The sequence below is a fragment of the Sinohyriopsis cumingii genome, chromosome 14 (genome assembly GCF_028554795.1).
Source record: "Sinohyriopsis cumingii isolate HCF-2022 chromosome 14, ASM2855479v2, whole genome shotgun sequence".
Taxonomy (NCBI): Eukaryota; Metazoa; Mollusca; class Bivalvia; order Unionida; family Unionidae; genus Sinohyriopsis; species Sinohyriopsis cumingii.
The window spans coordinates 12452763-12467302 of record NC_142974.1 but is presented as its reverse complement, the minus strand read 5'-3'; the positions used below and the strand labels follow the sequence as shown (position 1 = coordinate 12467302).

Genomic DNA, 14540 nt, shown 5'->3' with positions numbered 1-14540 from the left:
GGTGTTCGTTTGAAGAGTACTTACATGTGATAAAATAAAGTTCGTTTGAAGAGTACTTGGTTGTGACAAATGAAGTTTGTTTGAAGGGTTCCTGGAAGTGACAAACAACGGTGTTCGTTTGAAGAGTACTTGCATGTGATAAAATAGAATTCGTGTGTAGGGTACTTGGAAGTGATCAATAAGATCGTTTCAAGACTACTTGGATGTGATAAATGAAATTTGTTTGACGACTAATTGGATGTGGTAATAAAGCTTGTTTGAAGACTACGTGGACGTGACAACGAAGCTAGTTTAAAGAGTACCAGCATGTGATAAATAAAGATCTTTTAAATAGTACTAGCATGTAATAAATGAAGATCGTTTGCAGAGTACATGCATTTGATAAAATAGGTTAGTTTTAAAAGTGGACTAAGTAAATAAAGACCAGTATCACAACACGTGAATGCAGAAATAGGTCGTCACGACAGAGTACCAAGGTACGAGCGGCTATGTAGCAAGTGTAATATAAGAGATATCTAGAACATATCATTTTTTTTTTCTTTGTCTATTTTATAAGGAACTGAGAATATAAGCTATCATTGTTGATGGCCGAATTTATACAAATTTCAATCCATTCTGCCTGCGAGGTCAAAATTCGTAATTGCATAATCTAAATATTTATGTTTTTCCCAACAATAAATATTCAGAATGAGACTAAATGTGTATACGTAGTTATACTTATATTGCATTCTAAGACTAAATGATACATGATAATTTCGTTTCTTACAGTAATGCCGTGTTAGTATGTACGTATGTTGTTACGATTATTTGGTCTTAAACTAAGTAACAGAAATGAGCAGAAACCAAGAAGTTTTGTAAAATTCAAGAAATAATTTATTTCCTTGGAATACGAAGTGAAAATTTAAAATTAAACAACCTTAAAGCATTGCGAATTATATCAAGTAAGTCCTAATAGTTCTATGACAAGTCCTAAAGTATGAAATTACAATTTAATTCCAGTGGTATTCCAAATAAATTCCAATACTAAATGTGTTGATGTGTCTGTAGTCTGGAACGGGATCATGTGTCAATGGCCTGGACTGTGGTAATGTGTTAACAGTCTTTTGATGTCTCAGATAAAATAATCTCAAAATGGCCTTGTCTGAAAACGCTATAATTCCAAATAACTGTTTTCATCCATGACTAAAGAGTACTTGGTAATTCCAGTGAATAATAAATAAACTAAATTAAAAACTGAACGCAATAATAAGCCTATTTCGTCTTCGGATGTTAAGACAAAAATGAATAATTAATAGAAAAGAAAATTATATACCCTTCTACTTGATCTGGTCGCAATTACCATTTTCTGGAAATAATCAGTCAACTTAATGGGATATTTCCATTCTGGAAAATTCTAAGGTCAGAATCACGAATAACTTCAACTCAGATTGAAGTAAACATGTTTACAACATATAATTATCTGAGCATACGATCATAGAAATATTAGCAATGTATCATGTATAAGTATACAATCACAGAAATATTAGCAATGTACTATGTCTGAGTATACGATCATAGAAATATTAGCAATGTATCATGTCTGAGTACAATCATAGAAATATCAGCAATGTATCATGTCTGAGAAAACAATCATAGAAATATTAGCAATGTATTATGTCTGAGTATACAATCATAGAAATATTAGCAATGTATCGTGTTGTTTTCAAAATATATGTCATTGGTGGGGTACACCATTAAGTTGATTATGCAAAAAGGTCAAGTACAAATTACATATATACTTAACATATAATCATTTAGAAAAACCAACAAACAATAAAAATTAAATATATATGCATGCATGCAGTATGTACTTATTTACGCCCGCAGTACTTTACGCGACCACACCATAACAGTCGCGAAGCAGTGCAAACAAATGGTTGTTCCAGAAGTATATCAGGTATTTGAGCACGAAAAACATTTTCTTTTTATTATGCGCCAAAATTAATCCTGAATCGAAACTTAAAAGTTTAAAGTTAGACTTTAACACACCACCTCGGTCCTGTTTCGCAACTTCGGCACACTTTCAACAACAGTCATAAACTTGTCGTAAAAATATCAACGATTCAAGGGGGGGGGGGCCAGGCTTGAGATAGCCTACTTTGCGGCAATAAAGCATGTATTTTACATTTTATCAACTCTTTCACCCTATGTGGCTACAAGCGAGTTAAATTTCTATGGCAAAACTAGTTATCTTGTCATAAAGATAAAGCAGACATGTTTATATAGTAATTTTGGCCTGTACATTTTCATGCAAACTTGACGGTATTGTTTGACTAAAGGAAATCAATATATGCATTCTTTTATCTATATAGGTCAGTAATTGAATTTCTCAAGGATCTATATTAGGGCCTCTTCCTTTGCTACTGTTTATCAATGAACTAGCCTTGTACCCAGCGCACTCTAACACAGATCGTTTTGCTGACGACTCTTTATTGAATTCTATGGGTAATTCTCTAGACTCCATTAAAAATAATTATCTAGACTCTATTAAAAATAAACTTCAACTTCAGATCTACATCTACAACATATCAGTCAACAAAACAAAATGCGTAACAAGGCAGCGCCTGTCTATTAACGTTGACTTTTAACCCAAAATGGCTTAGAGGTGTCTATTGAAAAAAATCAAAAACTTCTTGTTGTCTACATTAAAAACTGATGTCGAGATTTATATTTCCCCAATCAATTAACTTCATTTTTAGAGATATATACTACAACTGATAGACTACGGCTGCACCAGATGGGAAACACATCTAATTATAATTTGTCTAGAATTGATAAACTCCAGAAAAAGGCAGCCCGAATAATACTGAAACTTTCTATTATGACTCCCTCGAATGTTTTGTTTTCACGTCTGCAATGGCTATCCATACAAAAACGTATTCTTTATTTTAAAGGAATCATGCCATTCCGTTAGGTATGAGATACAATTTGAAGAAAGATCGTTTAAACACTTGTACGTCATCATTCCTTTAAATCCACATAAATCATTCTGACACACTAATATTTTAGCAAATAAACGCTATTTATGGCTACTGACACATCAGCACATTCAATATCGGAATTCATTTGCAATGTCACTGGAATTATTTTAGAATGCTTTAGGACTTGCGACATAACATTTTAGACTACTGGGATTTAGCTCACTGTGACGTAAGTTCTTTTAAATTTTCACACTGTATTTAAAGAAATACATTCTTTGTTGAATTGCAGAGAACTTTTCGGTTTTCGCTCTTTACTTAATTTAAGACCATGCAATCGTAACATTTATATCCAGTCTTTATACTTTAGTGTAAACTGACACCTTTTTCTTTTGGCAGCAAATCGTAAAAAAAAATGAAGAATTAAGGTTTTCATTTATACATTTTGTAAACAAACAACTTGTCTGGTTTTGGGTGGTTTCTCGATCCATTTCAAAATTTCTCTTTTGCATTTTTTAGCGCATGATAATTTAAAGTATACAGGTCACACGTGCAAGCAATGTCTAACACTCGCTCCATTGGCCAGGAGGCACTTTGACTTCCACCTCTAAGTTCCACAACTGCCAAAGCTGCACTCTCACCTCCACCCCTAAATCCTATAGTTGAATAAGAAACACTCTAACCTCCACCCCTAAATCCTACAGTTGAATAAGAAACACTCTAACCGCCACCCCTAACAAGAAACACTCTCAATTATACCAGTAAATCGCACAACTGGCTAAAAGTCACTATAATCTCCACTCAGAAATCTTTAAGGAAATGTCTGAAACCTACATATTTCCAGCTTACAACGACTGTTGTCAAGAAGTTTTTGGAAATATGGGACAACAAGGGACTTCGAGCAGAACACACGCGAGTGTTTGATTCGGTCGGTAAAGAGACCCCTTGCGTATAAAAATACAATGCGGTAGTATATGGTTGCGACTCATTTCATACCATGGACGCAAAGGTGTACTATAGTCTGAAAAACTGCATGGTAGAGAGCGGCATATAATGTTATTTAAAATATTAGGCTTGCACAACTAAGCCTTACCAAACTTTTTCTTACTGCCCATGAGGAACAAAACACGAGTATAGTTTTGTCTATATACTGTACTGCGAATAATAATGTCAAATTATCTAAGCTAAGTACGGTGACTTAGTCGACAAAAATATCAACTCAGGTTGTTTGTATTGCAATTCATTTGTAATGAATAATACAATTTATTTTTGAGAGGCCCAATGCCGGATGGGGAATTCCAAAAACAGGATGGCAGTGACGTTGAAAGAATGAAGCGGTTCAGAATACTTTACCGGCATAAGGTAGTAAATTTACAGTGAGAAACAGAAAGTTGGCTATTTCAGCAAAAGCAACAATCCCTCCTGATATTTATATTTGATTTAATTTAATTGTTTGTAAGTTTTAAGGTCTTTTTATTTTCATCAAAAATCAAAGTAATGTCATTTTGTTTACTAGGAACTTGATATTTCCAGAAAATTCAGTTTGACCTGACTGTTTTCATAAATATTTAATACTATAAACACTGTTTCTATTTTTTTGCCCTAGTTTCCGACCTTGATTCAGAAATCACTTAGGCAAGTAAGCAACTTTTTATTTTTATTTTCTTCTTGGAGTAAAATGATTGGTTTTTATCAAGGTCATACTTAGAGTATGTGATTTAATAATAATAATAATAATAATAATAATGAGGACTTTGTATAGCGCCTAATCTTTAGAAGCTCTAAGCGCTTTACAACATTAGACAACACCTATAAGATAAAAAATATATAATGATATGATTACAAGAACAAACACCATGAAATTAGAAAACATTTTAAAAAATCAAACATGCTGAGAATATTTAAGGTAGGATACATTATTAGGTCTTTAATTTGTTCTTGCAGTCGAAATAAGTGAGTTTTGAGAGCCCTCTTGAATGTGATCACTGTGTCTTTGTGTCTACGTTCAGTGGGCAATTCATTCCACGTTGCTGGGCCCTGGTATGCAAAAGAACACGTCCATATGACTTTGTTTTCATAGTGGGAATAATGAGTATACGATTGTCAGAAGAGGAGCGTAAGTATCTTGCTGGTATGTACACATGGGTGAGGTCGGAGAGGTATGTTAGACTAGAGTCCGACAGTGAAACGTAGCACAGAGAACAAATTTTGTGTTTTATTCTGGATCGAATGGATAGCCAGTGTAGGGTACAGAGCAGTGGGGAGGTGTGCTCTGATCGTGGTACTCTAAGTATGATCTGAGCAGCTGTGTTTTGAACTTTTTGAAATTTCTGGAGCAGATACTGAGATGAACCAGACAGAACTGAGTTACAATAGTCGAGTCTTGAAAGTACTAATGAACACACAAGTGTTTTAGTGGCATCAACTGAAAGATATTTGCAAATTGAGCTGATGCGTCTCAGCTCAAGATATGCAACCTTGCATATGTTCATGACATGTTGGTGCAATGTGAGAGTACTGTACAGAGTAACACCTATGTTTCGTACTGATTGTGTGAATTTAATGTTGGTGTTGCTGATATTTATTGTTTGAGGTAAAGGATGTGAATGAGAAAGTCTTAGTGTTGTGATCAGAATGGCAGTTTTATCATCATTCATCTGCAGCTTATTACATGTCATCCATGATTTTACATCAGAAATGCACCTCTCTACACCTTGGATGGTAGCGTCAATTACAAATGAGTGACTAGATTTGTATATTTGGGTGTCATCAGCGTACAGTTGGTTAGACACTGTATGATGATCTATGACACTTGAGAGCGACTGAGTGTACAGAATGAAGATAACAGGTCCAAGAACAGACCGCTGTGGAACACCACAGTATAGATCAACTGGGCTGGAGTGTATTCCATTTGCAGATACAATTTGTGTCCTGTTGACCAAGTAGGACTCGAACCACAGTAAGGCTGTATCATGAATGCCAAATACATGCTGGAGACGGTGAAGTAATATATCATGGTCTATTGTGTAAAATGCTGCAGTCGAATCAAGGAGGGTAATCTTTCCGCTATCTAACGCAGAGAGAATGTCATTAACTACTTTTAGAAGAGTAGTTTCAGTACTGTGGCAAGGGCTATATGCAGATTGTACATTGCTGAAAAGACTCTTTGAATTCAGATGAGATACAAGCTGGGATAGAACAATCTTTTCTAAGATTTTTATATGAATGCGAGATTAGAAATTGGGCGGTAGTTCTTTACATCGTTATGGTTTAGTGTTGGTTTCTTCATCAGAGGCTTTACAATGGCAGTTTTGAAAAATGATGGGAATTCCCCGGATGAGAGAGAGGTATTAATAACATCAGTTAGTGAAGGCAATACTGGATCTAAGCACTCAAGCAGCAGTGATGTTGGAATTATATATGTAAACAGCCTCTATTTCGGAATTATGGGTTTTTCGAAATTGCAGAGTAGTCAGGTTTTATACAGATGTCCATATAAATATTTATCAGTTGGGCTTTTACACTGGAAAGTGTGTATTTGTGACCAGTTTGGAGTTATATTTTAATTTTATTCGAATTATTTTGGATTCTAAAAGATTAACCTTTTTTTATGGAAATATCTGAGTGCTCATACAGAATTCACGGATATAGACATTTTTGAAAATTTTATTCTGAAATTCAAACACCGGAATATTATTGACTGTGGCACAATAAAAGAACTGTAGACACAACAGCACAATACTATCTACAGTATACGCCACCGCTTTCCATTTTGGATTTTTCATCAGGACTCGAACTTGAATTCATTAGAACATTTCATAAACAGGACTTCTAAAATTTAATTCGTGGATTATTCTTGGATGGTTTTTGGATTTGATTCTTAAATCCGTAAGTTCTTATCTTTTCATTTTTACTTTGTTTTTATTCAGGGAAATAATATACTTGTTACATTTTTCAAAGATTATTGTTTTCACTTTTTCTTTTGTTACTGTTTATTAGAGCCTAAACTAGTAGCATAAGACTCCTATAATAGATCACCATCCCCCACCCCACAGCCAACAGAAACAACACGTAATATTTACTTTCAAACACAACTGCAACTTTGTATAAACATATCAGTGACAATCGTATCTACAACCTACAGAAATCATGGATCTAGTCCTAAGCTGGAATTTTAATACAAAGCATGAGTTCGCAGGGAAATGAAAAATGTTACGTCATTCTAAACCTCCAGATCGATTGGCGTATCTAAGCATTAAAGTGTGGTCAACATAAACTGAGTTTAACTTGAAAATTGTGTGTAATGAAATAATAAGGCTTATTTGACAATCAGATAGGATAAAAATTATTTATGAAGGCATTTAAGTGGATCAAACGGTTTTTGTGTCTCGGCATCAATTGTTTAGTTGCACGTTTCTAAGTGAAATTTTTCGTGCAGGAAAACAAATCGCAACTGTCCTTTTGTCATTATTTTGCTATACGACCCTTTCCATTATGTTACCGTTATTTTGGTATATGGGCCCTTCCTTTATTTTACCGTATTTTTGGTATATGAGCCTTTCCATTATTTTATCTTTATTTTGGTATATTACCCTTTCCAGTATTTTACCGTTACTTGGTATATTACCCTTTCCATTATTATTTCCATTATTTTGGTATATGACCCTTTCCATTATTTTACCGTTAATTTGGTATATGGCCCCTTCCTTTATTTTACCGTTATTTTGGTATATGACCCTTTCCATTATTTTACCGTTATTTTGGTATATTACCCTTTCCCTTATTTTACCGTTATTTTGGTATATTACCCTTTCCATTTTTTTACCATTATTTTGGTATATGACCCTTTCGGACGAATTGCATTAGTTTGATAGACTCGAGCTTCTTGAATCCTAATTCTTCGACCAGCATGGTTTCATCGAATTCTCCCAAAATCATACCATCCACGCTATTATATTTGAAAGTGTCAATATAGTGGCTTAAACCTAGCACTTTTAGATACTGACCAACTTGGTCTATTGTCAGTTCTGAAACAAGCTGATTCGCTTGCACCTGTGACGACAGATCATGGACTTCTGTCACGTGCCCATGACCCCGCTCGTTTTCTTTCATCACTGGGTTCGATGTCTTATGTAAAGTAACATCTACATGGGAACCTGTTCTTGGTTCTCCAGGGATTTCATTGGAGGTCTTCGCCTGGTTTACTACAAGAGAAACGTCTGGAAGTTCCTTATAGAACGTACTCTGAGCTTTTTCTTTCGAATTAATACTATTGTGGTTGTCCAAATCAGACGAGTTGTCTCCCTTGAAGGTTTCGATCTCATTTGGTGGCGTTGGTATTTTCTTTCTTCTTGCCGGAGGATAATGGGCTCCTTGTGATTGACCTGAAGAATTAACTCTGGGTTTAGGATAAACTGGAGGAGGTTTGACGTCGTCTTTTTTTGACGCCCCGGTCTTCAACGCTGTTTTCAATTGGTCGATTAATGCGGTTTCTGACGTTGACATTGATCTAATCTCCGACGTTGAACTTGATTTAATCTCGTGCACCGACATTGGTCGTAGCGTAGTGTAAATATGGGCATCATTTTTCTTGACACTGGTAAGAACGACGTTGGACGATTTCGGCACGGTTGGCTCTTGCACTGACATCGGTCGTTGTGTAGTGAATATCTGAGCATCAGGTTTCTTCGTTCTACGAACGACGTTCGCGGATTTCGGCAAGGTTGCTTCTTGAATGTCGCTCGTGTTGTTTTCAGAAATCAACGTGTCATACAAGACAGATAAGTCGGAATATCTATCGGGCTGTAGATATTCATACTGCGAAACACTGTGTATGTCCTTTTGATTATACACTGCGATATCTGTAAATAATAATAATAATAATAATACTGATACTACTGTATGTGTTTAATTTGGATTTTTAACGAAAATTTAACAATTTTAGTCCCATCGTTACTATGTCTGCAGTGTGGCAGTTTATAGTGATGTCTAGCACTGGGGCATCATGCTGCAGGCATTATCCAGGTACCAGACAGACCAGCCGTAAAGGGCCATCCTTTTAGTACGTACGCAAAAATCTGGAAAAGCTTGACCCCTCACCCCTCCCTGTACACATACGTACATTTTTACACACACCCCACCTGCGTAAGTATGCTTCACGCAACCCCCCCCCCCATTCTATAAAACGGCCTCTTTTTAATACACGCAGAAACGCTTAAGGATTAAAACTATTAACGTGTTTAATAAAACAGATAGTCTGCCGACGTTGAATGTCTGGCTCCATCAAATAAATAAGCTGCGTAACTTTAAAAAGTTTGTCTAGTGTCCGCTAAAATTCAAACGCCGACTGAACCCAGTCAAACATGTTACGTATTAGACAAAGTATTATCGAGGTTTCACCCCTACCCCCGTTTCCTATGTGTACATACATTATCAGCAGATCCACCCCCAATTCGCAAACGTATGCATTTGTTTTAACCTCCCCCTCCATGCGTGCGTACTAAATGGACGGTCCCTAACACTAATCTCTGAATGCTAAGCGCCTAGCAAGGTAGCAGCTAGTACTATTTTTGAAATAAGTCTATGGTATGACTCTGCTGGTTTGAAACAGGCGACCTTCCGCATCCGAGTCCTATGCTCTAACAATTTAGACCACCGAGCGGTCACTACTAATGCAACTACTACTACTACTACTACTACTAATAATAATAATAATAATAATAGGGGCTCCGAGTGGCCGAGTAGTCTAAAGAGCTCACCGTTACGGATCACTGCAATCTCACCTCTGTCTGCGTGAGTTCGAGTCTCAGGCTCGGCTAACGTAGGTACGTGAGAAAGCCTGCCAGTAGCTTCTCGTGGGTCGGTGGTTCTTTTCGGGGTTTTCCAGGGGTCTTCCTTCACCAATTATACTGGCCAGCATGTATAGCCTATCTTGTGCTGAAAAATGGCGTTAAACCCTACAACAACTACAACAACTGCTACTACTACTACTAATAATAATAATACCCACTAACTCTAAGTGATGACAAAGTTATATGAACATTTTGAACAGACTGAGTCTAATTGACACTGTATCTATGAAACGTTTACGGTTTTGAAAAATTAAAACTATTGAGTGCTAAATTTTCCCCCAAATGCAAAGTATGTCACAGGCACAGACCATTCATCCAATATATTTTATTTGTTTTTATTTCGAAGAAAATGCAGGTCTTACGTAATACTGCCGTTCACTAGAAATCTCCAATCATCCCACAGCATTGTAGATTGGTGTTTCAAACTTAAAAATGTGATCGGAGGTAGTTTTTCAAAACAAACTAAACACAGTTTTGAGCTTTGATATCTGCGTCGAGAGGATGTGTGGGATTGATGGAAGAGGGTGGTTGAGTGCCGGATAATAAATAAACCAAGGACAAACATCACTCTAAGTTTATAGTGTGTTATCATTCGGACAGGATGCAAATTTATTTTTGGGGTCCCGGATGGCCGAGTCTCCCTAAATCGCTCACCTTTGCCGATCATTGCCATCTCACATCTGTCCGCGTCGTCATCGACTCTCGGGCTTGGCCAATGTGGGTATGTGAGAAATATTACCAGTAACTTCCCGCGGATCGGTGGTTCTTGCAAGGGTTTTTTGGGGTTCTGTCACCACCAGTTATAATTGATTTATATATGATTTTCGCAATCGCACTAATTCTACCGTTAATACTGCAGAGGACCGCTCCGGTGGCCTAGTGGTTAGAGCGTCCGCCTCGGATGCGGGAGGTCGTGGGTTCGATCCCCGGCCGAGTCATACCAGAGACTTAAAAAATGGTACTAACAGCTGCCTCGCTTGGCGTTCAGCATTAAGAGGTTAGTGTTAGGACTGGTCGGCCTGGTGTCAGGATAATGTGACTGGGTGGGACATCATGCTACATGTCTGCGGCATGATGCCCCAGTGCTAGACATCACTATAAACTGCCACATTGCAGACATCGTAGTGATATGACTGAAAAACTGTTAAAGCTACGTTAAAAGTAAAAATCACATCACATCACAATACTGCAGAGAAACACAATGCACCATTTAAATCATCCAAGAACAAGAAGAAGGATAAATTTTATTTACGGAGGGACATTTGATCACAAAAAGACCCATCTATAACGTAGTCCTCAATATATTTACAGGTTATATTATAATAAATCACACACACACACACACACACACACACACACACACACACCAGAGATATATACAAATGTTTATGGGATAATCTGAGCATCTGACAAACTTGGATCTCATAGCACAGGCAACACTGTAGGCCAAAATATTTATAAAAAAAAGCATAATGACATCGTATAATCCATAGGGAAAAGGGTGCTCAAACGTACGTAACAATATTTAGAAACAGTGACCAGTTCTGGAATATCGTGAAGTTAATCCCCCCCCCCCCGCAAAAAATGGCCAAAACAAACAAACAAGCAAACAAAAACAGTAGTAATCTTCGGCAAAGTGAAAAACAAAAAGAGATAACCTAGTCAGCAACACTGACGCCAATATCAAGCCAAGACTATACTGTCACACCTAGGCCCTCCGGTGACAGAAGGTGCAAACTATGTCGACATATGAAAGAGAGAAACACGTTTTCTTGCGAAATGACGAGCCAATAATTTAATTTACATGATCCAACACAAAAACACAGAACAGGGAAATTAATTTATCTCGCCACATATAAAATCTGCTGCCTTCGGTATGTCGATAAAACCGAATCCTTGCACAAAGAGATCAATCTTTACATATCTAATTGGGGGACAAGAAAATATGGACAAAAGTAAAGTAGCAGAAAACTTCTCTTCATCTGCCCATACCTTTAATAGTATTATACTAACTACATTTGCTCAGAACCGCAAGTGGAGTTCCAAAACCAGGAACGAAAAAACATCTTACTGGATAAATCGACTATGAACAATGAAACAAAGCGGTTCAAACCAAGTCTCCAAATGGACCCAGGCACGCAGATGAAATCATTAGCTATTTAGACCCCATATTATTCAATTAAGTAATTCATTAATTTAGTTAAGTATTTTACATGTAATTACCACATTACTGCATTGTTTAGCCCTTCTTGGTATTGTTTATTGTTATGGTTATCAGTGTGTCCATTATGTGTCTGTTGTGATTGCTTTCCACAAATTCTTCATGGTGAGTTAAAAGCGTCTTGACTGGTTACAAAATACACGTTTATTGCGCTTTGACTGGTTACAAAATACACGTTTTTGTGCTTGTAGTTGTCAGGATTTTGTATGCGCTATCCCTTGGTGGATCAAGTGTACTTAAAAGGATGGTTAGTTGATTTATAACCTTTACAGACACACCAACACACACAGTCAAACAGGTACAGGTACGGGTGTACGTATCTGTACATGTCAACAGTTATATAGGAATATATAGGATAGAACTGATACAAATGTATACATGTTTTTATCCCAAGATTATTCACCAGCTGTTTCATGGGACAAATTAATCTAACGCTTCTTGGTCCTGACAAACTATTGTTACCACTTTTCAACGTCCACAACCAAAATGACTTGGCGTAAAGTGCGTAAGCTAGAAGAAAAAAACGGCTCTAACTTCACATTACACCAGTTGATTTAAACAACTGGTAAAGATGGCTGTCTTTAATATCACTGTTTTTCCTTCCAAATAACGAATGCCATTTTTCTCGCAGAGAGCGCTGAAATAATAAATTGTAATCGGTGTCACGTCCTGTTTAGGCATTAAACATTGAAGCCAGCGCTGTGCTTATTACGTTTAGCCACTCATCTGCTATCACATGTGCAGTCCATTCTGTGGTTTATGACAAGAGAAGAATAGTCGATACTCAAGAGCAGTACAAGGGAGATAATTCCGTAAGACTTTTATGTGAACAGGACTAATTTTTTGCATGCGGATCACGTTACCCTCGCCTGTAAAACATATTTTTTCACTGATGTTTGACTACACATGAAGTTAACATGCCAGTCTTTTGTTATACTTCTATTTTCAGAGTCCCAGACTTACTACAAATAAAATCGGACTAGACTTTTCAGCCTTCTGCCCCTAGAATGAATAATAAAATAACTAGAGGATATTTGCTTGAAAAGAGTGAAATACATATATATTTTATCGAAGCCACGACAGAATATACTAAAGTTTTTCACCCACGAGATAATCCCTTATTATCCAATGGCTGTTGCCTTGTCAGATTTGGTTATGGTGCGTTTCTTCCAGTCTTGCTAAGTGACGTAATCTCTTCATCACTTTTACTGTTGTCATTCTCTTGTGGTACGTGAAGTTATGGTTTCGTGCAACAGACTGTCTCGTCTACACGATTCCACGGGTGTTGCGTAAATTTCCTGAATATCAGGGTCCATGTAATGTTCATTTGTAGCTCGCAGATGCTTTCTGTTCTTTGCGATACACACCACCGTCCTCTGTATGAATCTTATGGGAGCGAATGTCACCTTTTCCTTCTATATTTGCCTTGCGCCTTGTACTATGTTTGTCACCGGGCTTAACCATAACAACATCTCCAGTTTACTTTAGTGAAAACTTAACTGCCTATTAGTATTATTTTTATTTGAAAATGTTTAACTGTTCAATCACATACACAAACAGTATAGAAAAAGCTAATCTGAAGTTTTCATCCTAACAGTAACGACTTCATGATCATTAAGTGTGAAGGACAGGGTGAACGTAAGTGCCATCAATACTCTATTGGGGAAAGGGAAAGGACCTTGAAAGCGATATTTAATGAACAGTCCAAGTCCAAGTTCGTGTGAAATACCACGGACAATCCACAATGTTTGCCTGGCCATGTTGTAACTTGGAACTCGGTAAACATCTTAGATCGAGGACAAACCTGGTTTGAGTGTTGGGTTAAATAATCGTTCTACATCCGTGCGCACAAGCCGACGCTGTACAGAGACGAAGGCCGTTAAAACCTGACGCACATCTGGGACAATCTGTTAACATCGCTCACCATTCCATGGAGTGATGTTAAGATGTTAAATCAGTCTGCTGATGAAGTCCTTACTGTGAGGACGACAGATTCAGGTTAGATTTCTCTATACTGTTTGTTGTTTTGTTTTTGTAGGGTTTAACGCCATTTTTCAGCACATGATAGGCTATACATGGCGGCCAGTATTAGGTCTCACTGGATAGTTTCGTATTTTGGCAAACCCCCTAATTTTTAAGGTAGAAGGCATGAACCTAATTATCACAAGCCTAGCATTTATAAATTCACACATAAGCTAAATCTATAATGTGGTTTAGATTTACTTTGAGTTAGGCTTGGAAATAGCTTGGCTTGTTGGTGACTGCCTGTCACAGTTAGATTTGCATTGGAGATCAAATGCGTAACTTGGGCTGCAAATGAGCTGTCGACTTGGCTTACGTATTTATGTGTGTCTGCTACAGAGGTAAATATCTAAAAATCTAGATGGTTGAGGGGTGATGAAAAGTATGCTAATTTGTTATAGTACTAGTGAACTTTATTCATGCATAAAGCACATACTGATTCTTTTAGCTGCCTTGTCACAGAAAAATATTAAACATAGCTATTTCTTG

At 37.0% G+C, this 14540-nt stretch overlaps 1 protein-coding gene across 1 annotated transcript in view; it reads right to left on the bottom strand.

The window, feature by feature from the left end:
* Positions 1-14540, bottom strand: part of LOC149783261 (uncharacterized) — a 58814-nt gene that overhangs the window by 29349 nt on the left and 14925 nt on the right. Inside the window, exons 5-6 of the mRNA XM_089933359.1 lie at positions 7802-8818; positions 3499-3613 (exon numbers count right to left, since the gene is read on the bottom strand). Coding sequence (XP_089789485.1) covers positions 3499-3613; positions 7802-8818 — 1132 coding nt within the window. The remainder of the gene's footprint in view (positions 1-3498; positions 3614-7801; positions 8819-14540) is intronic.